This window comes from Phyllobates terribilis, unplaced genomic scaffold, assembly GCF_046119375.1.
Source record: "Phyllobates terribilis strain yellow unplaced genomic scaffold, ASM4611937v1 Scaffold_9__5_contigs__length_417890890, whole genome shotgun sequence".
Taxonomy (NCBI): Eukaryota; Metazoa; Chordata; class Amphibia; order Anura; family Dendrobatidae; genus Phyllobates; species Phyllobates terribilis.
Genome location: NW_027362769.1, coordinates 87,675,215 through 87,701,111, shown reverse-complemented (window position 1 = coordinate 87,701,111; position 25,897 = coordinate 87,675,215). Strand labels below are relative to the sequence as shown.

The 25,897-nt window shown below is 48.7% G+C and overlaps 1 protein-coding gene across 1 annotated transcript in view; it reads right to left on the bottom strand.

The window, feature by feature from the left end:
* SPP2 (secreted phosphoprotein 2) overlaps positions 1-25,897 on the bottom strand; it is a 53,265-nt gene that overhangs the window by 13,277 nt on the left and 14,091 nt on the right. The window contains exons 2-3 of the mRNA XM_073645632.1: positions 1,786-1,934; positions 776-904 (exon numbers count right to left, since the gene is read on the bottom strand). Coding sequence (XP_073501733.1) covers positions 776-904; positions 1,786-1,934 — 278 coding nt within the window. The remainder of the gene's footprint in view (positions 1-775; positions 905-1,785; positions 1,935-25,897) is intronic.

Sequence of the window (25,897 nt, the reverse complement as noted above, 5' to 3'; positions counted from 1 at the left end):
CCTGTTCTGCCAACCCGTCGCCCGCAATCTCCTGGGTCCTTAGGGTTCCTTCTGCCTTTGTGCCTCTGGGCCTCTCTTGGTGTTCTGTTCCTTTCTTCCTTTCCTTTCTTTTTCTTTCAGTTTCTGTCCTCTCTGCTGGCTCTGGCCTTCACTCCAGGCCTGCCTCATGGAGCTGGGCCCAGACTGAGCCACAGCTCCCTGTCAGCCCTCTCCGGCTGAACTCCTCTTCTCCTCACTCCTCTGACTGTCTGAACTTCAAAGATGGTGCCCACCTTATATACCTCCCTCTCTGTGTATGAGCCCAGGTGACTTGGAACTAATGGGCTCCTGCCTATTCCCAGAAACCGTCCCCTCCTGCTCCTACATCACTGGGTATTCCTCCCCCCTCCCCACTCCAGCCAGGGACATGGTCTGTCATACCTGCATTACTGTCTAATGGGAGCACCGTTGAGCTGTCCCCCGGAAATGGGGTGTGTGTGATGCATGCAGCTAAATGAGTCCCGGTCCACACACCATCCTTACCCGGGAGTGGGATATCACACCTCTGGTTGAGGTGCAATACCTCTGTAGCGACCGAACCCTCGGGGCGCTACAGTGACTTATGTAGAAAATGTGTTAGAGGAATCAAGTTATTGCTTTGTGTACTTGTCTAAAGGATTTTCTACATGCCCAGCTACAATACTTGCTGAAATCAGACATGTACTGCATGTGAGACATCAATATTCCTTTAATGCAGTCCGGCTAATGTTTGTATGAAATCTCATTTAGTACTTACCATGTACGGCCCTGCTTGAAACTGACATTCTGATGGATCGATAGCTGTATTCTTGTTGCAAATGGTTTCTCTTACTGCGAATTGTGAAAATACTTCAAATACATCTTTAGCTTCCGTTCTGTCTCTCACCTACAACAAAAACAAAGAAGTGTGAATTACAGTTACAAATCTCTGATGTAGATTATGTTGTTGGAGCAGGCAATCCATAGGTGGATGTACACGTGCTATCGCTGTCTCTTGATATCTTAGCAATACGCAATGTATGAGATGAAAAAAACACTTTAATCTATTTAAAAAATAGTCGATACAATATATTACTTTTGGAGTATTTTTAGGCCTGAAGGCGTGAAGAAGCAAGACGAAACATGCATTGGGCTGTTACGCTTCCACAGTGTCTGTATGGATATCCTAGCACTATGATATATTTCTGATTATTTTCCTATCATTACTCAGTCCTGGGGTTACACGTGTATACTGTTTAGTATCTGATAAGAGGGGGTTTGCCACTTACATTATAGATCATTAGGCTGGTTATTTGTAATCGTTACCCACGATACGTTAGTCCCAATACGTAAGTCCATATTAGACTTCCCCTTGAAAAAGCCATATGTGAAACGTGTCAGGGTAAAGTGAAGCACCCAGTAATTCATTTATTATAAGCACATTTATTTTTGCACTTAATCTATACGACTACTTGGGAAATAATAGACATTAATGTTATTATCTTAGATTGGCCCTGTATCATTGTAACATTATATTATTATAGAGATCTATTCTATATTTTATCATATTTGTTAGAATACTAGTGTTCCCCCATGAATATATTTCTCTCTGATAGCCCTCTTATGAAATGTAAGAACAGTTAATAATATTTTGAGTAAATCATCTTTTACATATACTGTATATTTGGTGTTTTTTTGTGTCTTCGTGTCTTTGTAGGTCATTATAGTGTATATACACTGTATAATATAGAATGAACATGAACTGTTTAAAAAACAAAACAAACTTACCTGGAGCAATGGTTTCACTCTTATTTCTCCTGTCCTTGACAGTCTTAGTATGTTTCTTCTCCAAACCTGGCTGTTCAGCTGATCAATAGAAGCATCTAATGCGATGGTGATTGTTTCTTGTCCAGGTTTGGCATGGAGGGTTGGCAAGCCTGGGAAGATAATACAAATTCCTCACAATTACTGCATATTCAGGGAAAATACTTGCGTCTGTAAATATAACTCCTGATTATATAGTATCTGCTCGGTCTATGACTAGTACAACATACCAGACCCATAGATATGTATGCTTCGCATGGTTTATTGTCCCGTGAATGTTCTTTTGCTCTCTTCCACATTTATCCTCTAGACTTTTATTCTATAGGCATACTTTATTGTTAATTACAACTATTATGCCCCATGCTTTTTGTTTCTTTCTATTGTTTCTTACATTGACATTCCTTCTGTCTTATAATTTACTCCTCCTGATATGCCAGTGATCACCAAGACTGTTAATAACATATGTGTAAGTGACGCGCCCCTGGGCCTGTGTCGCGCTGCGTTGCGCACGCGGGAGCTTACCCGGAGCCGGATCTGTTGAGGGTTGTAGTCTCGTGGCGGTGACCCGGTCCGTGCCCAGGGAGTCAAACTGAGCGGCGATGTATCAGCGGTAGATGTTGGACGACTACGCCACCCGTTGAGTACAGCTAAGGAGCTGCTGCTGCAGGGCAGACCGCTGAGGCCGGTGGTAGGATTGTGCAGCGTGATAGTATAACCCCCAACGGGAGGGGTATGGCCTCAGGGCAGCCGACGTGGATGATGGGGGTAGCAGGAACCACTCGGAGACGGTACGGTGTAGTTCAGGGTCTTTACTGGTGACAAAGATAGACCCTCCCGGAGTACTGGCTAGCGATTGGGGCCTGGTCAGTCCTTGAGCAGATGGGATCTCCCCTGGCCAGGCGGAGTTGTAGGCCTCCCAAACTAACTGTACTCTTCTGGCTACCTTGCTAGAGGCGGGTATAAGTAGCCCACGTCTCTCAGTGTACCGTGTGGTGCTCACCCGTATGGCCGGTGACTCGGGGCCTTCTAGTAGCTTCCGCTCCACGACGGCGGTGCTGGTCCCATGCGTGTGACCGTGCCTTCGGGTTTCTTGGCCAGAGGACCTGGAATCCCCTGCCTGACGGATTCTGCTGCTGGGTAGGAGTTAGTCCCCACAGCCTCGGACTCCGGGTCCGGTAAGAAATCTTCTCAGTCAGGGCGAGCTCTGCAGCTGCCAGCCCCTGACTCCTTGTAACACTGCTCCCACAGAGCTCCTGATGTTCTGTTCCTATATTTGCTTCTTTTCTCTGTCTCTACTTCTTCTCTACACACTAACCCTGCCTCAGCCCTAGGTTTATATAGGGGAAGTTCTTCCCCTCCCAGGACTGGGCAGGAGGTGTGGCATGCATAGGATCCCTGACCAAGAGACCTCCCACCTGCTCTCAGACGTAATATCTCTATCACTGTGGCAACCAGACCCCTGGGGTGTCACATTCCCCCCTAGTGAACTTTAGTACTCCGGGACTAAACATATTTTTAGAAAAAACATAACAAGGTATAAACAATAATAATACAATAAGAAAAACACATAAAGATGGTTACGGCGTGTCCGCAACCGGGTGCAGTTTTGAAGAAAACAAAGGTGTCCATTTCACCAAAACAGGGAGACGTAACCAGGTAGGGGTCTGTCCTGCCCCGAGTCCTTATCAGTCTTTTAGTCCATCCTGGGTTATGCTCCAACTAATTGTACAAGGATTCCCGGTAAATCCACCAAGGACTCCTAAAAATAACTAGAAACACATAATTATTTACAAGCAACAAGAAAAACAGGTAACCATAAATAAAACAACTTATACCCTTCAAATCCTCCATCGTGCGGGTAACTGGCCTCTAGTGGCCCTAGTGGACCTACGGAGCTGACTGTCTAGCCCCGAACTACAGGGTGTAGGAACTGTCAAGGGTAAATTGGGCAGCTGTCCACGGGCCCTTTGGCTCACTAGAGGCATGGCAGGTTCACTATAAGCAGAGGGTTGATCCTCCTGGTCTGCTGGTGTGGGGTCTTCTGCCTCCTGGACCGGCTGTTCTTCCAGCTCTAGCTGTTGCTCCGTAGGTGCTTGGGATGCTGGTTGGAGGAAGGTGAGTACGGGTACCACAACTGCGCCATTGACTTGAGTCCAAGACCAAGGGAAGTCTCCGAGCACAGTACTAACCATATCTTCCCTTTCCTCTACGGGTCGAGGGTCTTCTTGTTCCTCTTCAGGGTTCCGTAGCTGTTCGGGACACTTCTTCAGGTGATCCCGGGATACAATGGTTGTGGTTTCCCCTCCGTCTTTACTGATAGTACAGACCTTTGGGTTGTCGTGGCTTGAGGGCAGTACGATGTACGGGTCCTTCTCCCACTGGTCGTCCAACTTGTGGAGCCGCCTTTTCCTCTTCAAGACCTGCTCTCCGGGTACCAGGGGAACAGCGGGAGCACACTGGTTGTAAGTTTTCTCTTGTCTTTCCCTAGCTTGACAGAGACTTCGCTCCGCGCTCTCCTGTACTTTCCGGTACTGCTGCTGCCTCTCTGTGTCCCAGTCTGCTTCTGGTGAAGTGTCCTCGGGTGTCAGGACTCCCATCTCCAGGTCAACAGGTAGCTTCCCAGGTCTTGCCCTCATCAGGTAAGCCGGGGTACAGTTGGTGGAACCTACCGGGATGTGGTTGTATAGGTCCACTAGGTCGGGCAGCCTCTCAGGCCACAGACTGCGTTCTTCCAGGGGCAATGTTTTCAGAAGATCTATCACCACCTGGTTCATTTTCTCACAAAGTCCATTAGTTTGCGGATGATAGGGTGTCGTCCTTATCTTCCGGCAGCCATACAGAGTGCAGAATTCTTGGAAGACCTCCGCTTCAAAGGCAGGTCCCTGGTCTGTCAACACTTGGTCCGGGTACCCGTGTGGAAGGCAGAAATGCTGCTGGAAGGCTCTAGCTGCTGTTCGAGCTGTTAAGTCCTTGACGGGGACGACAACCAAGAACCGGGAGTAGTGATCCACGATGGTTAGTGCGTAGACGTAGCCACTTCTGCTTGGGGTCAGTTTTACATGATCCAAGGCTACCAGTTCCAACGGCTGCCGGGTGACGATGGACTGCAGGGGAGTCTTCTGGCTGGCACGGTCCTTCCTCCTCAGGTTGCACGGGCCACAGTCTCTGCACCACCTCTCGATGGTTCCCCTCATGCCTACCCAATGGAACCGCCCGCGCAGCAGGAACTCCAGCTTCTTCCATCCGAAGTGTCCAGCCCCGTCGTGGTATGCCTCCATCACCACGGCTGCGTCTCTCCGTGGCACCACTACTTGCCAGATTAGTTCATGCGTCCGGGAGTTAACCATTCGGCGGCACAACTTCCCCTTATAAAGGAACAGTCGACTCTTCTCAGCCCACAGTTGCTTGGCTTCCTCCGGAGCGTCTGGGTCAAGGTGAGCCTCTGGCCGAGTCAGCATCTCCTTCACCAGTCGGACGGCAGGGTCACTGTCTTGCGTTTCCGCCCAGTTGTAGTGAGGCAAGGGATTAAACGTAGCAGCTTGCTTACTCCTTACCCGGTGGGAATACTGGATAGTCCCATGACGGTGGAACGCGGGGAGTTCGACTTCTTCCAGTCCCTCTGGATCTTCTCCTACGTCCGGTAGGTTTGGCATCCTGGACAGGGCGTCCGCGTTGGTATTGGAGCGTCCTGCCCGGTATTTGATTGTGAACTCGTAGTTGGACAGACGGGCCATCCATCTCTGCTCTAGGGCACCGAGTCTTGCTGTGTCCAGGTGTGTCAACGGGTTGTTATCCGTGTACACGACGAACCGGGAAGAAGCGAGGTAGTGCTTAAAGCGTTCGGTGACTGCCCACACCACTGCCAGGAACTCTAGCTTAAATGAGCTGTAATTCTCAGGGTTTCTTTCGGTGGGTCGCAGTTTTCGGCTGGCGTAAGCGATTACTCGCTCTTTCCCCTGCTGGATCTGGGACAGCACGGCTCCTAGCCCGATGTTACTTGCGTCGGTGTAGAGGATAAAGGGCTGGCTGTAATCCGGGTATGCCAGGATTTCATCCCCCGTGAGGGCCATCTTCAGCTGGCGGAAGGACTCTTCTTCCAACTTCTCCCATCTGAAGGGCGGCTTCTGGTTCTTGGCCTTCCGGGACTGGCCTATCAGGAGGTCCTGCATAGGAGCTGCCTTTTTGGTGAAACCGGGGATGAACCTGCGGTAGTAGCCTACCAACGCGAGGAACTGCCGCACTTCCTTTACACTGGAGGGACTTGGCCATTCCTTAATTGCGGTGATCTTATCAGGGTCGGGAGCCACTCCGTCAGCGCTCACCACGTGTCCCAGGTACTGCACCTTTGGTTTCAGGAGGTGACACTTGGAGGGTTTCACCTTTAGGCCGTAGCTTGCCAGAGCTTCGAGCACTTCCGCCAGGTGTTTCAGGTGGTCCTCATAAGTCTTAGAATATACGATGACATCGTCCAGGTACAACAGGACCGTCTCGAAGTTTCTGTGGCCCAGACAGCACTCCATTAATCGTTGGAAGGTTCCTGGTGCGTTGCAGAGTCCGAACGGCATACAGGTAAACTCGCTAAGTCCCATCGGGGTGGTGAATGCGGTCTTCTCCCGGTCCGCCTCTGCTACAGGAACCTGCCAGTACCCACTAGTGAGATCCAAGGTAGAGAAGAAGTTAGCAGATCTTAAAGCAGCCAAAGACTCCTCTATCCTTGGTAAGGGGTACGCATCCTTGTGTGTGATACGGTTGATTTTCCGGTAATCTACACACATCCTCATGGTGTTGTCTTTCTTTTTGACTAAGACTAGTAGAGCTGCCCAGGGGCTACAGCTATCCCTGATCACCCCAGCCTCCTTCATGTCTCTAAGCATCCCCTTGGCGTGTTGGTAGTGTGCAGGGGGTACGGGTCGATACCTCTCTTTTATGGGAGGATGGTCTCCCGTGGGGATGTGGTGTTCTACCCCCTTGACTCGCCCGAAGTCTAACGGGTGTTTACTAAACACTCTCTCGTACTCTTGAACCACCCGATAGACTCCCTGTTTCTGGTGTGAGGGAGTGGAGTCAGTACCCAAATGTAGTTGCTGACACCAGTCCTCCATTGTTTTCTTAGAGCCGTTACCTTCCTCTGGGTGAGATGGAGGCAAGGGTTCCACAGATTGTATAGCATTTTGGTTAATGGTATATAATTTGGCTAGCGTGGCATACCGGGGCAGGTACACTTCCCTCTTCCCGACATTGATTATGCGAACGGGCACCCTCCCATGGCGTACATTAACCACCCCCCGTGCTGTCAAGATGGTGGGCCTACTGTCTGAGTAAACTGGTTCTACCATTGCCTGGTAATCTCTACCTCTCAGACCAATAGCTGCCCGGCACCAAATCATCATTTCACTTTTTGGGGGCATGGCAATAGGGAAAGGGTCACACATTCTCACGCTACCAATCTCACCGCCGGAGAGTTCCACCTGTTGCCGTCGCATCAGTGCCCGGATCTCTTTTTGGAGCACTCGCTGCTCGCCGGAGCTGGCGTTCTTGGCAACCTGCTGTAAAAGGAAAATCACCTCTGCAAGACAATTTTCAATTACATTAGTTCCTAGAGTTATCTTTGGGTGACTCTCGTGTTTGTCAATGTCTACAATGATCAGTCCCTGTGCTGCCAGTTCGACTCTACCGATTTTAATGGTCACCTCTTTAAATCCAATCTGTGGCACGGGCTGACCATTGCTGGCGATGATACTCAAGTCGTCGTCAGGGTAGCGGGTGATATCCGAGTCATTCCAGTACTGCTTGAAGAGCACGTACGGGATGGTGGTGACCTGTGACCCGGTGTCCAGTAGGGCACTCATAGGAATGCCATCCAGTACCACGGGTAAGACTGGACGTCCTCCCACATATTTGTCGCGCCAGTTCGATGGGCCTGGTGATCTTTTTCCTGGGGGTTGGCCCTCTACCCCAGGTTGTGCCAGTTTAAAGGACAGTACCTTGCCATATGTCCGGGTTGATTGCAGCGGCGGCAAATGGGTCGTCCGTCCTCGTTGTATCGGTCGCTGGGTCTCCCTCTGGCCGGTGGGGTCCTCCTTGGTCGACGCCACGGGATGTCCTCCGGTCCGGATGCCAGCTGGATCTTCCCTGGAGTGGAAACCTGTAAAGACTGCACAGTTCGGGTTAGCGCAGCAACGCTTTTAGCTAGCTCTTGGACCTGATGGTGCAGGTCTGGAGCCGGGTCATTGTTCAAAGCCTGCGCATCAGCTCCCACAGGCCCTGCCGACAAGGGCGCCGCCTCCTGGTGGTAAGTGGTAGTGGGGCGTCTGTGGGTCACAACGCCACCTGGTGCCGGTTCTCGGAGCACCCGGATGGCTCTGTCCTTGAACTGTGCAAATCCCAGATGAGGGTCCTGTAAGGCCATTGCCCGCAACTGGGTTCGGTGGGCATTGCAATATAAACCCTCTATAAATTGTTCAGTCAACAGCCTGTCTTCGTCTCCCACGCCGTCAGGGTCGGTCTGCTTAATGGCTCTCAGGGCCTCTTGTAGGTTCAGGGCATAGTCCCTTATACTCTCGTATGCTCGCTGCTTGCACCCGTAGAATCTAAGCTTGATCTCGGCTGAGGTGCGGGTATCAAAGGTGTCCCTCAGCCGGGTTAGTATCCCTGCGACAGTCCTCCCCCCAGGTGGCCAGGACTTTACCTCCCTTCGGGCTGCCCCAGTTAATTGGGCCACCAGGATGCTCACTTTTTGCTCTTCTGTGAGGGGGTACACCTGGAAGAGGCTATCCAGCTTTTCTCTAAAGTCATGCAGGGTATGTGACTCCCCTGAGTACTGGGGTAGCCAGGCCGCTCCCGGGATATAGGGCATGGTGAAAGGCATGACTGCAGCAGCGGTGGCGCTGGCGGGGGTTGAGGCAGTGAAGCTCTCCTCCGTATCCGACATCCTCCTCCCCCCTAGTGGACCGTGGCCTACCTTGCGATGATCCTCTTCCGTAGGCCGCGGCTCCGCAGTAGATCGTCAGGGTTGAGGACCTTCCGTCGCGCTCCTGTGACGTCGGCGTCTGCTGGGCTCCTTCCAGGACCTTACGCGACGTCCGGACGTGAGGCGGGGCTTCAGTTCTCGCGCGCTTTCGGAGTCCACGCCCCTCTTCTTCCCGCGCGACGTCTTCAAGATGGCGTCCAACGGCGGGAAAACTCCACGGAAGGCGGGAAGAAGGCTGAAAATGGCGCCGGATGGCGGGAATCTTCACCGATGGCGGGAAGAAGGCTGAAGATGGCGGGAATCTTTACCACAGGTAAGTTTGAACAGTCTTTTTCAGGCACGCAGTACCCGGTGGTTGCGGGCACGAAATCCTGCCGACTATGCCAAAAGTTGGCGCGCCCCTGGGCCTGTGTCGCGCTGCGTTGCGCACGCGGGAGCTTACCCGGAGCCGGATCTGTTGAGGGTTGTAGTCTCGTGGCGGTGACCCGGTCCGTGCCCAGGGAGTCAAACTGAGCGGCGATGTATCAGCGGTAGATGTTGGACGACTACGCCACCCGTTGAGTACAGCTAAGGAGCTGCTGCTGCAGGGCAGACCGCTGAGGCCGGTGGTAGGATTGTGCAGCGTGATAGTATAACCCCCAACGGGAGGGGTATGGCCTCAGGGCAGCCGACGTGGATGATGGGGGTAGCAGGAACCACTCGGAGACGGTACGGTGTAGTTCAGGGTCTTTACTGGTGACAAAGATAGACCCTCCCGGAGTACTGGCTAGCGATTGGGGCCTGGTCAGTCCTTGAGCAGATGGGATCTCCCCTGGCCAGGCGGAGTTGTAGGCCTCCCAAACTAACTGTACTCTTCTGGCTACCTTGCTAGAGGCGGGTATAAGTAGCCCACGTCCCTCAGTGTACCGTGTGGTGCTCACCCGTATGGCCGGTGACTCGGGGCCTTCTAGTAGCTTCCGCTCCACGACGGCGGTGCTGGTCCCATGCGTGTGACCGTGCCTTCGGGTTTCTTGGCCAGAGGACCTGGAATCCCCTGCCTGACGGATTCTGCTGCTGGGTAGGAGTTAGTCCCCACAGCCTCGGACTCCGGGTCCGGTAAGAAATCTTCTCAGTCAGGGCGAGCTCTGCAGCTGCCAGCCCCTGACTCCTTGTAACACTGCTCCCACAGAGCTCCTGATGTTCTGTTCCTATATTTGCTTCTTTTCTCTGTCTCTACTTCTTCTCTACACACTAACCCTGCCTCAGCCCTAGGTTTATATAGGGGAAGTTCTTCCCCTCCCAGGACTGGGCAGGAGGTGTGGCATGCATAGGATCCCTGACCAAGAGACCTCCCACCTGCTCTCAGACGTAATATCTCTATCACTGTGGCAACCAGACCCCTGGGGTGTCACATAAGTCTACCAGGAATTATAACAATAGATGTGTAATTCACCAGCAGCGACAATATATACTACTGACCTCTAAGACATACTGTATATAGGATTCTACCAGTAGCATAGCTGCCGGGGGAGGGTGGGGTGTGGTCGCCCCAGGCCACACGTGCTGAGGGGCCCACCCGGAGCTAGGATACTTTTAACTGTATCGGCATGCGCAGGTTATTGTGACAGTCAAAGGGGCACACAGAGGGCATTATTACTTTCTGGGGGGTAAATTGTGGGCGTTGCTTTCTGAGGAGCTTGCACAGGGCATTAATATATTCTAGAGGTCTGTTTTACCATCTAGAGGGCACATAGTACCACACAACAGGTGCAGTAATAAGGACTAGTGATGAGCGAGCACTAAAATGCTCGGGTGCTCGAAACTCGGGTCGAGCACATTGGAATACTCGGGTGCTCGACCCGAGCAACGAGCCCAATGTAAGTCTATGGGAAACTCGAGCATTTTTCTGGTGGTCCCCCTGGCGGTCTGTAGAAGGTCAAAAATTGCCCAAATCGATGGGAACAGTGCTCAATTAAACATCAGGCAGGCAGAATATATAGGCAGACAGGCAGGCAGGGTATATAGGAGGGTGCATGAAAAACATAGCAGGGCACTTGGAACACACTAGTGCCCTCCGATTTTCATGCACCCGTCTCTTTAAAAAAGCCGGCCGGCAATTCATCAGCAGCGGCATACACCGGTACCTGACAATTTAGAGCAGAAAGAATAGAGCTTCACACATAGATTAGATAGATAGAAACATGTCAGTCACATATATATGAAATACAGTGATAGTGTCAGTGGCGTACCGCCAATGGCGGCAGACCACGCCACTGCTATGGGGCCCGGGGCCGTAGGGGGCCTGTGAGCTGGGAGGGCCCCAAGCAGCGTGGGAACGAGGAACATACGTGAGTAGGAGGTTGCGGCGGCAGAAGAGCGGGTTGCGGCAGTGGAGGAGCAGGGCACACGTAGCACCTCTGCCGCAGCTACTACGTGTGCCCGCTGCTAAAGGGACATGAATATTCCCTCTTCTCCACTCCCATGGGCGTGGAGAAGAGGGAATATTCATTCTCTTCAGCAGCGGGCACGGAGGAGCGCTGAGCCGCGGCTCCTGTCAGTGCCCGCTGCTAAAGAGAAAGCATATTCACACTTCTTCACGTCCATAGTCCCGGCGTGGAGAGGAGTTAACGTGCCAACAGCAGCAGCAGCTCACCTCGGCTTCTGAGAGCGTGCGCTGCTCAGATGCCGACATGAGCTGCTGCAGACATGACTCAGCGCTGGAGCAGAGGTGAGGAAGGAAGGTGAGTATAAGTGTTTATTGTTTTATGTGTGCAGTGATTGGGGGATGAGGGGGCCACACATGCCAGGATACTTGGATTGAGGAGGCCACACATACCAGGAATGGGGGATTGAGGAGGCCACACATACCAGGATTTGGGGATTGAGGAGACCATACATACCGGGATTCGGGGATTGAGGAGGCCACACATGCCAGGATTGGGGGATTGAGGAAGCCACACATACCAGGATTTGGGGATTGAGGAGGCCACACATACCAGAATTTGGGGATTGAGGAGGCCACACATACCAGGATTGAGGGATTGAGGAGGCCACACATACCAGGATTTGGGGATTGAGGAGGCCACACATACCAGGATTTGGGGATTGAGGAGACCACACTTACCAGGATTTGGGGATTGAGGAGGCCACACTTACCAGGATTGGGGGATTGAGGAGGCCACACATACCAGGATTTGGGAATTGAGGAGGCCACACATACCAGGATTTGGGGATTGAGGAGGCCACACATACCAGGATTGGGGGATTGAGGAAGCCACACTTACCAGTATTGGGGGATTGAGGAGGCCACACATACCAGGATTGGGGGATTGAGGAGGCCACACTTACCAGGATTTGGGGATTGAGGAGGCCACACTTACCAGGATTGGGGGATTGAGGAAGCTACACATACCGGGGATTGGGGGATTGAGGAGGCTACACATACCTGGGATTGGGGGATTGAGGAGGCTACACATACCAGGGATTGTGGGATTGAGGGGGCCACACATACCCGGGATTGGGGGATTGAGGAGGCTACACATACCAGGGATTGTGGGGGCCACACATACCAGGGATTGTGGGATTGAGGGGGCCACACATACCAGGATGGGGAAATTTACCAGTAGCTGCTGCATTTCCCACCCTAGGCTTATACTCAAATCAATAGGTTTTCCCATTTTTATGTGGTAAAATTAGGGGCCTCGGCTTATATTCGGGTCGGCTTATTTAAAATATACGGTATTTTAAAATCAGTGAGTACGTGGTGCCCATAATACTGCAGGACTGTGGCGTGCATTATACTATATGGGGGCTGCATTTTACCCTATGGGGTGTGTAATATCCTGTATGGAGGACTATGGGGAGTGCATTATATTCCATGTAGGACCATGGAAAGTTCATTATACTATATGGAGGATTATGGGGGGCGCATTATACTATATGGAGGTTTATGGGGGGAGCATTATACTATATGGAGGATTATGGGGGCGCATTATACTATATGGAGGATTATGGGGGGAGCATTATACTATATGAAAGATTATCGGTGGTGTATTATACTATATGGAAGATTATCGGTGGTGTATTATACTATATGGAAGGCTATGTTGGGCCATTATAATATTTGAGGGCTATGTGGGGGGCCATTATACTGTATGAAAGCAATTATACAGTGTGAAGGTTTGTGTGGGGTCCATTATACTGTTTGGAGGGCTGTGTGGGGGCCATGAGAGTGTATGGAGGGCTCTGTGGGGTTCACAGTTGGGGGATTATATTGTGTTAGGGTCACCATACTTTGCCGTGGGAGTTGAAGTGGGGTACAATAGGTTCATTATACTGTGCATGTGGAGGCTAATGTGGAGGAATGTACCATAGGGGTATCATACTGTTTGGGGGGCACTTTTGTTGAAATCATACTTTATGGGGCAATGAAAGAGGAATCTACGACTTCAGAAGGAGGAAAATTACTATGTAAAGGCTGGAAAGTTATGAGATCTGCTCTTCTGTGACACAGACAAATATTTTTTTTTGGGGGGGGGCCCAATTAGAGCTTCGGCTATGGGGTCCCATGACTTCTATGTACGCCCCTGGATAGTATTGATTACTGTACTTGTCATTTAGTGTTAAAATAAAGGATTTATTAAAAAAAAAATTGGCGTGGGGTTCCCCGTAATTTTAGTCTCTAGCAGAGGTTAAGCAGACGGCTGGGGCAGATGTTTGAAGCCTGGGAAGGGGGGAATACCCACGGAGCTTCCCAGGCTACTAATATCAGCCCCCAGCTGAATACCTAGCCTTTACCAGCTATTAAAATGGGGGACCCCCCAAAAAAATGACGTGGGGTCCCCCCTATTTTAATAGCTAGCAAAGGCTAGGCAGACAGCTGGGGGCTGATATTAATAGCCCAGGAAGGGTGCCATGAATATTGGCCCCCTCCCAGGCTAGAAACACCAGCCGTCAGCCGCCCCAGAAATGGAGCATCCACAGAATGCGCCAATTCTGGCACTTAGCCTCGCTCTTCCCACTGCCCTGTAGCGGTGGCAGTGGGGTAATAGGGTTGGGGTTGATGTCAGCTTATAATGCCAGCTGACATCAAGCCCAGGTTAGTAATGGAGAGGCGTCTATAAGACACCCACATTACTAACCCCATAGTCAAAGTTAAAAAAAAACACAAACACCCAGAATAAAGTCCTTTAATTGAAATAAACACACAATTCTTTAATGTTCTAAATTAAACCATACTTACCATCACGCCCATTCCAGCTGAAGCCAACGATCTCCTGCAATAAAAGTAAAATAATAAACCAACCTCATCCTTACCTTTCCATGGTTGCCAGGATGGCTCCAGCTCTGCTACATTCACATGACAGGCTGGATCGCAGCCGAAAGCTGCCATCCAGCTTGACATGCCGCAGACACTGAGAAGCGCAGGCATGCTTGCGCTCCTCAGTGTCTGGCTGTGACGGCATCCAGATGAGCCGAGTTCATGTACAATGAACTCAGCTCACCTCATGCACTTCACTGACAGCGTGGGAGAATTCTCCAGTGCATGCGGTGAGCGTGAGAGAATTCTCCCACGCTGGGATGGCATTGAGATGACAGGCTGGATCGCAGCTGAGCACTGCCATCCAGGATGCCATCCTTCATAGACACTGCAGAGCGCAGGCATGCTTGCGCTCTGCAGTGTCTCTGAAGGATGACCAGCTGGATGGCAGCGCTCAGCTGCGATCCAGCCTGTCATCTCAATGCCATCCCAGTGTGGGAGAATTCTCCTGCTGAAGCACTGAGCGCAGGAGATTTCTCCCACGCTATCAGTGACGTGCATGAGGTGAGCTGAGTTAATTGGACATGAACTCGGCTCATCTGGATGCAGTCACAGCGAGACACTGAGGAGCGCAAGCATGCCTGCGCTTCTCAGTGTCTGCGGCATGGCAAGCTGAATGGCAGCTTTCTGCTGCGATCCAGCCTGTCATGTGAATGTAGCAGAGCTGAAGCTGTCCTGGGAACCATGGAAAGGTAAGGATGAGGTTGCTTTATTATTTTACTTTTATTGCAGAAGACATTGGCTTCAGCTGGAATGGGCGTGATGGTAAGTATGGTGTAATTTAGAACATTAAAAAATTGTGTGTTTATTTCAATTAAAGGACTTTATTCTGGGTGTTGTGTTTTTTTTAAATACTTTACTAGAAATTCATGGCGGTCATGTCTAATATTGGCGTGACCCCATGAATTTCGGGCTTAGGGCCAGCTGATAATACCAAGCTGGCCCTAACCCCTTTATTACCCAGTGAGCCACCTCACCAGGGCCCTGGATGAGTTGGGTACAGCGCCAGAAGATGGCGCTTCTATGAGCGCACCATTTTCTGGGGTGGCTGCGGACTGCAATTTGCAGCGGGTGGGGCCCAGAAAGCTTGGGCCTCCCTGCGCTGCGGATTCCAGCCCCCAGCTGCCTAGTGATACCTGGCTGGACACAAAAATAGGGCGAAGCCCCACGTATTTTTTTATTTAATTATTTCATGAAATTCATGAAATAATAAAAAAAAAAAAGGGCTTTCCTATATTGTTGTGTCCAGCCAGGTACAAATAGGCAGCTGGTGGTTGGGGGCAGCCCGTTACTGGATGCTGTACCTGGCTGGACACAAAAATAGGGCAAAGCCCCACCTCAATTTTTTAAAATTATTTCATGAATTTCATGAAATAATTTAAAAAAAATTGACGTGGGGCTTCACCCTACTTTTGTGTCCAGCCAGGTACAGCAGGCAGGAACGGGCTGCCCCCAACCACCAGCTGCCTATTTGTACCTGGCCGGACACAACAATATAAGGAAGCCCTTTTTTTTATTACTTCATGAATTTCATGAAATAATTTAAAAAAAAATAGGTGGGGCTTCGCCCTATTTTTGTGTCCAGCCAGGTACAACTAGGCAGCTGGGGGCTGGAATCTGCAGCGCAGGGAGGCCCAAGCTTTCTGCCCCCCCCCCCCCACTGCAAATTGCAGTCCGCAGCCACCCCAGAAAATAGCGCGTACATAGAAGTGCCATCTTCTGGCGCTGTACCCAACTCATCCAGGGCCCTGCTGCGGTGGCTCACTGGGTAATAAAGGGGTTAGGGCCAGCTTGGTATTATCAGCTCCCAGGACAGCTTCAGCTCTGCTACATTCAGATGACAGGCTGGATCGCAGCCGAAAGCTGCCATCCAGCTTGCCATGCCGAAGACACTGAGAAGCGCAGGCATGCTTGCGCTCCTCAGTGTCTGGCTGTGACGGCATCCAGATGAGCCGAGTTCATGTCCAATGAACTCAGCTCACCTCATGCACGTCATTGACAGCGTGGGAGAAATCTCCTGCACTCAGCGATTCAGCAGGAGAATTCTCCCACGCTGGGATGGCATTGAGATGACAGGCTGGATCGCAGCTGAGCGCTGCCATCCAGCTTGTCATCCTTCAGAGACACTGCAGAGCGCAAGCATGCCTGCGCTCTGCAGTGTCTATGAAGGATGGCATGCTGGATGGCAGCGCTCAGCTGCGATCCAGCCTGTCATCTCAATGCCATCCCAGCGTGGGAGAATTCTCCTGTTCAAGCACTGAGCGCAGGAGAATTCTCCCACGCTGTCAGTGAAGTGCATGAGGTGAGCTGAGTTCATTGGACATGAACTCGGCTCATCTGGATGCCGTCACAGCCAGACACTGAGGAGCTCAAGCATGCCTGCGCTTCTCAGTGTCTGCGGCATGGCAAGCTGGATGGCAGCTTTCGGCTGCGATCCACCCTGTCATGTGAATGTAGCAGAGCTGGAGCCGTCCTGGGACCCATGGAAAGGTAAGGATGAGGTTGGTTTATTATTTTATTTTTATTGCAGGAGATCGTTGGCTTCAGCTGGAATGGGCGTGACGGTAAGTATGGTTTAATTTAGAACATTAAAGAATTGTGTGTTTATTTCAATTAAAGGACTTTATTCTGGGTGTTTGTGTTTCTTTTTAACTTTGACTATGGGGTTAGTAATGGGGGTGTCTTATAGACGCCTCTCCATTACTAACCTGGTCTTGATGTCAGCTGGCATTATAAGCTGACATCAACACCAACCCTATTACCCCACTGCCAACGCTACAGGGCAGTGGGAAGAGCGAGGCTAAGTGCCAGAATTGGCGCATCCTATGGATGCGCCATTTCTGGGGCGGCTGACGGCTGGTGTTTCTAGCCTGGGAGGGGGCCAATATTCATTGCACCATTCCTGGACTATTAAGATCAGCCTCCAGCTGTCTGCCTAGCCTTTGCTAGCTATTAAAATAGGGGGGACCCAACATCATTTTTTGGGGGGGTTCTCCATTTTAATAGCTGGTAAAGGCTAGGTATTCAGCTGGGGGCTGATATTAGTAGCCTGGGAAGCTCTGTGGGCATTATCCCCTTCCCAGGCTTCAAACATCTGCCCCAGCCGTCTGCTTAACCTCCACTAGAGACTAAAATTACGGGGAACCCTACGCCATTTTTTTAAAAATAAATCCTTTATTTTAACACTAAATGACAAGTATAGTAACCAAAACTGTCACTCTACTTATTATATACAGTACAGACCAAAAGATTGGACACACCTTCTCATTTAAAGATTTTTCTGTATTTTCATGACTTTGAAAATTGTACATTCACACTGAAGGCATCAAAACTATGAATTAACACATGTGGAATTATATACTTAACAAAAAAGTGTGAAACAACTGAAAATATGTCTTATATTCTAGGTTCTTCAAAGTAGCCACCTTTGCTTTGATGACTGCTTTGCACACTCTTGGCATTCTCTTGATGAGCTTCAAGAGGTAGTCACCGGAAATGGTCTTCCAACAATCTTGAAGGAGTTCCCAGAGATGCTTAGCACTTGTTGGCCCTTTTGCCTTCACTCTGCGATCCAGCTCATCCCAAACCATCTCAATTTGGTTCAGGTCTGGTGACTGTGGAGGCCAGGTCACCTGGCGTAGCACCCCATTACTCTCCTTCTTGGTAAAATAGCCCTTACGCAGCCTGGAGGTGTGTTTGGGGTCATTGTCCTGTTGAAAAATAAATGATGGTCCAACTAAACGCAAACCGGATGGAATAGCATGCCGCTGCAAGATGCTGTGGTAGCCATGCTGGTTCAGTATGCCTTCAATTTTCAATAAATCCCCAACAGTGTCACCAGCAAAGCACCCCCACACCATCACACCTCCTCCTCTATGCTTCACGGTGGGAACCAGGCATGTAGAGTCCATCCATTCACCTTTTCTGCGTCGCACAAAGACACGGTGGTTGGAACCAAAGATCTCAAATTTGGACTCATCATACCAAAGCACAGATTTCCACTGGTCTAATGTCCATTCCTTGTGTTCTTTAGCCCAAACAAATCTCTTCTGCTTGTTGCCTATCCTTAGCAGTGGTTTCCTAGCAGCTATTTTACCATGAAGGCCTGCTGCAAAAAGTCTCCTCTTAACAGTTGTTGTAGAGATGTGTCTGCTGCTAGAACTCTGTGTGGCATTGACCTGGTCTCTAATCTGAGCTGCTGTTAACCTGCGATTTCTGAGGCTGGTGACTCGGATAAACTTATCCTCAGAAGCAGAGGTGACTCTTGGTCTTCCTTTCCTGGGGCGGTCCTCATGTGAGCCAGTTTCTTTGTAGCGCTTGATGGTTTTTGCAACTGCACTTGGGGACACTTTCAAAGTTTGCCCAATTTTTCGGACTGACTGACCTTCGTTTCTTAAAGTAATGATAGCCACTCGTTTTTCTTTACTTAGCTGCTTTTTTCTTGCCATAATACAAATTCTAACAGTCTATTCAGTAGAACTATCAGCTGTGTATCCACCAGACTTCTGCACAACACAACTGATGGTCCCAACCCCATTTATAAGGCAAGAAATCCCACTTATTAAACCTGACAGGGCACACCTGTGAAGTGAAAACCATTTCTGGTGACTACCTCTTGAAGCTCATCAAGAGAATGCCAAGAGTGTGCAAAGCAGTTATCAAAGCAAAAGGTGGCTACTTTGAAGAACCTAGAGTATAAGACATATTTTCAGTAGTTTCACACTTTTTTGTTAAGTATATAATTCCACATGTGTTAATTCATAGTTTTGATGCCTTCAGTGTGAATGTACAATTTTCAAAGTCATGAAAATACAGAAAAATCTTTAAATGAGAAGGTGTGTCCAAACTTTTGGTCTGTACTGTATGTGACTGACATGTTTCTATCTATCTAATCTATGTGTGAAGCTCTATTCTTTCTGTTCTAAATTGTCGGGTACCGATGTATGCCGCTGATGAATTGCCGGCCGACTTTTTTAAAGAGACGGGTGCATGAAAACACTATTATTATTTTTTTAATAAATCCTTTATTTTAACACTAAATAACAAGTACAGTAACCAACAGTCACTGTACTTATTATATATGTGACTGACATGTTTCTATCTATCTAATCTATGTGTGATGCTCTATTCTTTCTGTTCTACATTGTCGGGTACCGGTGTATGCCGCTGCTGAATTGCCTGCTTTTCATGTTTCACTGTGAGCACTGTTCCCATCGATTTGGGCAATCACTGTAATGCCACAACCACCATGGCTGTGACATTACAGTGAGTGGCAGACAATCACTGCATGATTGGTGCTCTAAATAGCGGCAAACATGCAGGAAGGGAACCCGAGTTCGCGCCCAAGCATCGCGCAAGTACTAGGCGAGCTCCGAGCATCTCGAGTACTGAGATGCTCGGGCGAGTACCGAGCAGTGGCGAGCATGCTCGCTCATCACTAATAAGGACACATACGGCAACAGCAGCTCAGTATTGGGGGATCAGCAGGATGAGAAATTTGTGCAGGTTGGGAATAGATGAGAATGGTTCTGGAAAAGTGAGAAGTCAGATGTATCTTCTTTGTGATCTCTGCAGACAAGTCATGGCTGGAAGAAGTTGTCATGTTGGTCAGGGCCAGATGGAAAAAACGGGAAATGTGAATGACTCCATCAGAAAGAACGTCATCTGTAAGTCACTATATATAACTGTACTGTAATCTCTTACATGTTCTGCAGCACTAGTATCTGTAACATCCCTGGCGGCATGCTGGCATGGCTTACCACCTCCCACCATGCAAGACCGCCATCTTACCTATCAATCCAGGCTGCACACTTTGCTCCAGTACCTGCTGTATCTCTTGTCTGATTGTTTAGGGCGGCAGCGTGGTTACTGCCTGATTCTTATAGTTACTGTGTGCGCACTCCTAATGCTTCCCCAGCCTATTGCTGTGAATCACTGGAAACTTAAACCCCCTCCACCCAGTAGGGGGTGCCTGAGCAACACTTTTCTTCAGTGTGTTCCTTGCAACTGAGTTGCCAGGTCCTGTCCTGTATCTTGTCTGTTCCGCCCCTGGGGGCTGTATACCCAGGCCTGTTACCTGTATCTGTGACTTCTAGTCTGTCTCCGCCACTCTGGGGGCTGAGTTCCCAGGCTCGTTCCTGTATCTTGTTCCTGGTTCAGTTCCTGTCTGAACTGTGACCTAGCCCGTTACCTGTTTGTCTCTATGTCCGAACCTTCCCTTTTCCTGCAGTGTCTGAACCTGCACCTAACTCCAACTCGTTGCCTCTGAACTTCTGTTTGTGAGTTTTGTGTACACTCGCTACTTCATTGTAAGTACCTTGTGTGTATCTGGTTCTGCTTGTTTACCGCACCTGCGGTTTCGCTCTGCTTTGCTTGTTCACCGCACCTGTGGTTTTGCTCTGCTCTGCTTGTCCACCACATCGGCGGTTTCGCTCTGCTCTGCTTGTTCATCGCACCTGCGGTTTCGCTCTGCTCTGCTTGTTCACCACACCTGCGGTTTCGCTCTGCTCTACTTGTTCACCGCACCTGCGAGTTTTGCTCTGCTCTGCTTGTCTACTGCACCTGCGGGTTTTGCGCTGCTCTGCTTGTCTACCACACCTGCGGGTTTTGCTCTGCTTTGCTTGTCTACCGCACCTGCGGGTGTTGCTCTGCTCTGCTTGTCTACCGCTCCTGCGGGTTTCGCTCTGCTCTGCTTGTCTACCGCACCTGCGGCTTTGTTCCTGTATTCAAGTCTGTACTGGTCCCTGAACTGCCTACGTTCCTACCTGCCAGTACCCACCTGTCTGCATACCAGCCATGTCTGCCAATACCCACCTGTCTGCATACCAGCCGTGCCTGCCAGTACCCACCTGTCTGCATACCAGCCGTGCCTACCAGTACCCACCTGTCTGTATGCCAGCCTAACCTGCCTGTTCCTGTGGGTCAACAGCTGTGATCGGGGTCTGACCTGGAGTAGCACCTGGTCCCTCTGCTCGGTTCCCCCCTGGTTCACGGAGTCGACTAGCGGGGTGCCTCAAGGGTCTGTCTTGGGCCCTATATTATTTAATATATTTATTAATGATCTTGTGGAAGGGTTGCATAGTAAAATAGCAATATTTGCAGATGATACTAAACTTTGTAAAGTAGTTAATACAGATGAGGATAGGGCACAGCTACAGGAGGATTTAGATAAATTGGGGAGTTGGGCCAAAAAATGGCAAATGGGGTTCAATGCCGATAAATGTAAGGTCATGCACATGGGAAAGAAAAACAGCAGTCACCCATACATATTAAATGGGAAACCGTTGGGGAAATCTGACATGGAGAAGGACCTGGGCGTCTTGGTTAATAGCAAATTAAATTGGAGTGCCCAGTGTCAGGCAGCAGCTGCGAAGGCAAATAGAGTCATGGCATGCATCAGAAGAGGAATAGGGGCATATGATGAGAACATTGTTCTTCCTCTGTATAAAGCGCTGGTAAGGCCGAACTTAGAATATTGTGCACAGTTCTGGGCTCCGGTGCTCAGGAAAGACATATTGGAGCTAGAGAGGGTACAAAGGAGGGCGACTAAGGTAATAAAGGGAATGGAGGGACTAGAATACCCAGAGAGGTTGTCAAAATTAGGCCTATTTACGTTGGAAAAGAGAAGGCTTAGGGGAGACCTCATAAACATGTATAAATACATCAGGGGGCAGTACAGAGATCTCTCCCATGACCTGTTTATACCAAGGATGGTGACAAAGACGAGGGGGCACACTATGCGTCTGGAGGAAAGGAGGTTCCTGCACCAGCATAGAAGGGGATTCTTTACGGTCAGAGCCGTGAGACTCTGGAACTCTCTGGGAGAGGAAGTGGTGATGTCAAACTCACTTAATGAGTTCAAGAGAGGCCTGGACGCCTTTCTTGAGAACAATAAAATTACATCTTATGCTTAGTGATAGTTAATTAATCCAGGGATTTAATCTGACTGCCAGATTGGAGTCGGGAAGTGAATTTTTCCTCAATGATGTAAATTGGCCTATACCGCATGGTTTTTTTTTGCCTTCCCCTGGATCAACGCTGCGGAATAGCTGCAGTGCACAAGAAATAGGCTGAACTCGATGGACGCTTGTCTTTTTTCGGCCTTATAAACTATGTAACTATATGTAACTATGTAACTATGTCAGCGTGTTTTGCCCATGGACACAAGGTCCTTGGAAACAAAATGACATGTGCGCAGACCCATTAATTTGAATGGGTCTACGTGTGTCAGTGTCTCCAGTACATGTGGAAATGGACACCACACGTACTGGAGACACTGACGTGTGAAAGAGCCCCCAAGATGCGCCACCATAGTTGTAATCAGGGTTACCTGTTTAACGGTCCACTCAGAAGTTTAGCCCACCTGAAATAAACCCTTAGGTACGCTTCTGGATTCTACATATCTGTCATGCTGGGTATGGGGAGAACCCAGCATATACAGTTGTGCTCAAAAGTTTACATACCCTGGAAGAATTTTTCCTTTCTTGGCCTTGTTTCAGAGAATATGAATGATAACAAAAAAACTTTTTCTCCCATCATCGTTATTGATTGAGTGAAGCCATTTATTGTCAAACTACTGTGTTTTCTCTTTCTAAATCTTAATGACAACCAAAAACATCCAAATGACCCTAATCAAAAGTTCACATACCCAAATTCTTAATACCGTGTATTGCCCCCTCTAACATCAATGACAGCTTGAAGTCTTTTGTGGTAGCTGTGGATGAGGTTCTTTAATTTCTCAGATGGTAAAGCTGCCCATTCTTCTTGCGCGCTTGCGATCTCCCCAGAATGGCTCAATGATATTGAGGTCAGGAGACTGAGGTGGCTACTCCTGAACCTTCACTTTGTTCTGCTATAGCCAATGACTGTGTTTTGGATCATTGTCATGTTGGAACGTCCAAGTACGTCCCATGTGCAGCTTACAGGCTGATGAGTGCAAATTTGCCTCCAGCATTTGCTGATAACGTGCTGCATTCATCTTTCCTTCTACTTTTGCCAAGTTTCCTGTGCCTTTGTAGCTCACACATCCCCAAAACATCAGTGATCCACCTCCGTGCTTTACTGTAGGAATGGTGTTCCTTTCATCATAGGCCTTGTTGACCTCTTTCCAAATGTAATGTTTATGGTTATGGCCAAAAAGTTCAATTTTGGTCTCATCACTCCAAATTACCTTGTTCCAGGAGTTTTTAGGTTTGTCTCTGTGCTGTTTGGCGTACTGTAGGCGAGATACTTTGTGGCATTTGCGCAGTAATGGCTTTCTTCTGGCGACTCGACCATGCAGCCCATTTTTCTTCAAGTGCCTCCTTATTGTGCATCTTGAAACAGCCACACCGCTAGTTTTCAGAGAGTCCTGAATTTCAGCTGATGTTATTTGTGGGTTTTTCCTGGCAGTTGTGGCCGAAATCTTTGTTGGTCTACCTGACCGTGGTTTTGTTTTTACAGAGTGATGATTTTCCATTTCTTAATCACAGTTTGAACACTGCTGACTGGCATTATCAATTCCTTGGATATTTTTTTTGTATCCTTTCCTGTGTTATACAATTCAACTACCTTTTCCCGTAGATCCGTTGACAATTCTTTTGCTTTCCCCATGACTCACAATCCAGAAACGTCAGTGGCTGGATGAAAGATGCAAGAGTCTGTCTGGATCCCAGAAACTCACACACATTGATTACAAGCAAACAGGTCACAGGTGAGGATGTTACCTTTAGTAGCCATTCAAACCCATTTGTGTCAAATTCTGTGCATGTTATCAGGCCAAAATCACCAGGGTATGTGAACTTTTGATTAGGGTCATTTGGATGTTTTTGGTTGTCATTAAGATTTAAAAAGTGAAAACACAGTAGTTTGACAATAAATGGATTCACCCAACCAATAACCATGAGTGGAGAAAAAGTTTTTTTGTTATCATTCATATTCTCTGAAACAAGGCCAAGAAAGGAAAAATTCTGCTGGGGTATGTAAACTTTTGAGCACAACTGTAACAACAGGAAAAGGGAAGGTTGCCCTACAAGTGGGGAAAGGGGGAGTTGAGACCCCTAAACAGCTCAAACGACAAACCCTGATTCCCCTATGGACTCTATATAGGTTCTTTACCTATCGCCGAGCAGGAAACCTGGCCCTAGCTGACCCTAAAGCTGGGCCCTAGGTAGGGAGGGCGAGGGGTGAGCTCTAGTCAGCCCCACTGCAAACTAAAGTACACACAAGGGAAGCAGACGGGGGAATACACTTAGCTTAAAGATGACACCGGGGAAAACAAGGTAACAATCCATGAAGGAACTGCAAGAAAATTCTAGCTGACTACTAGAATTCCAGGCCTGAATAGATAAGAAACTTTCTATCACCAGCAACTTTCTAGAGAAACTGAGTGTATTTAAGGATACCTCAAGGGTGTGGTAATTAGCAGTACACATGTAAAATTTGTGTATTTGGGAGGACATTATGAAATCCCACTCGATGCATAGACTACACGTGTATCCTTTACTGTAGTATGTACCTTGTGTGTACTGCAGTTACTAAACGGAGGTACGGATGCAGTGGCGTAATTTGAAGCTTGTGGGCCCCAATGCAAAAACGCCAAAAGGACCCACAACTATCGCAAGTCTTCATTATTAATAGTCTTTTAACCACTTCGCGCCAGAGCCTGTTTTTGCCTTCGTGACCGGGCCAATTTTTTCAATTCTGACCACTGTCACTTTATGAGGTAATTACTCTGGAACGCTTCAACGGATCCCCCTGATTCTGAGACTGTTTTTTTGTGACATATTGTACTTCATGATAGTGGTAAAATTTCTTCGATATCACTTGCGTTTATTTGTGAAAAAAATGGAAATTTGGCGAAAATTTTGAAAATTTTGCAATTTTCAAACTTTGAATTTTCATGCCCTTTAATCAGAGAGATATATCACACAAAATAGTTAATGAATAACATTTCCCACATGTCTACTTCACATCAGCACAATTTTGGAACCAAAATTTTTTTCTGTTAGGAAGCTATAAGGGTTAAAAGTTGACCAGCGATTTCTCATTTTTACAACAAAATTTACAAAAACATTTTTTTAGGGACCACATCTTATTTGAAGTGACTTTGAGGAGCCTTTATGACAGAAAATACCCAAAAGTGATACCATTCTAAAAACTGCACCCCTCAAGGTGCTCAAAACCACATTCAAGAAGTTTATTAACCCTTCAGGTGCTTCACAGGAATTTTTGGAATGTGGAAGAAAACAATGAACATTTAACTTTTTTTCACAAAACTGCTACTTTAGCCTCAAATTTTTAATTTTCACAAGGGCAGCCAAAAAAAATAGACCCCAAAATGTGTTGTGCAATTTCTCCTGAGCACGCTGATACCCCATATGTGGTGCAAAGCCACTGTTTGGGCGCACGGCATGGCTCGGAAGGTAAGGAGCGCCATTTGACTTTTGGAATGGAAATTTGACTGGAATCGATAGCGGACGCCATGTTGCATTTGGAGAGCCCCTGAGGTGCCTAAACAGAGGAAACCCCCAGCAAGTCACCCCATTTTGGAAACTAGACCCCTCAAGGAACTTATCTAGATGTGTGGTGAGCACCTTGAACCCCCAGGGGCTTCACACAATTTTATAATGTTGAAGGGTGAAATTAAAAAAACACATTTTTATCACAAAACTGCTACTTTAGCCTCAAATTTTTAATTTTCACAAGGGCAGCCAGAAAAAATGGACCCCAAAATGTGTTGTGCAATTTCTCCTGAGCACGCTGATACCCTATATGTGGTGCAAAGCCACTGTTTGGGCGCACGGCATGGCTCGGAAGGTAAGGAGCGC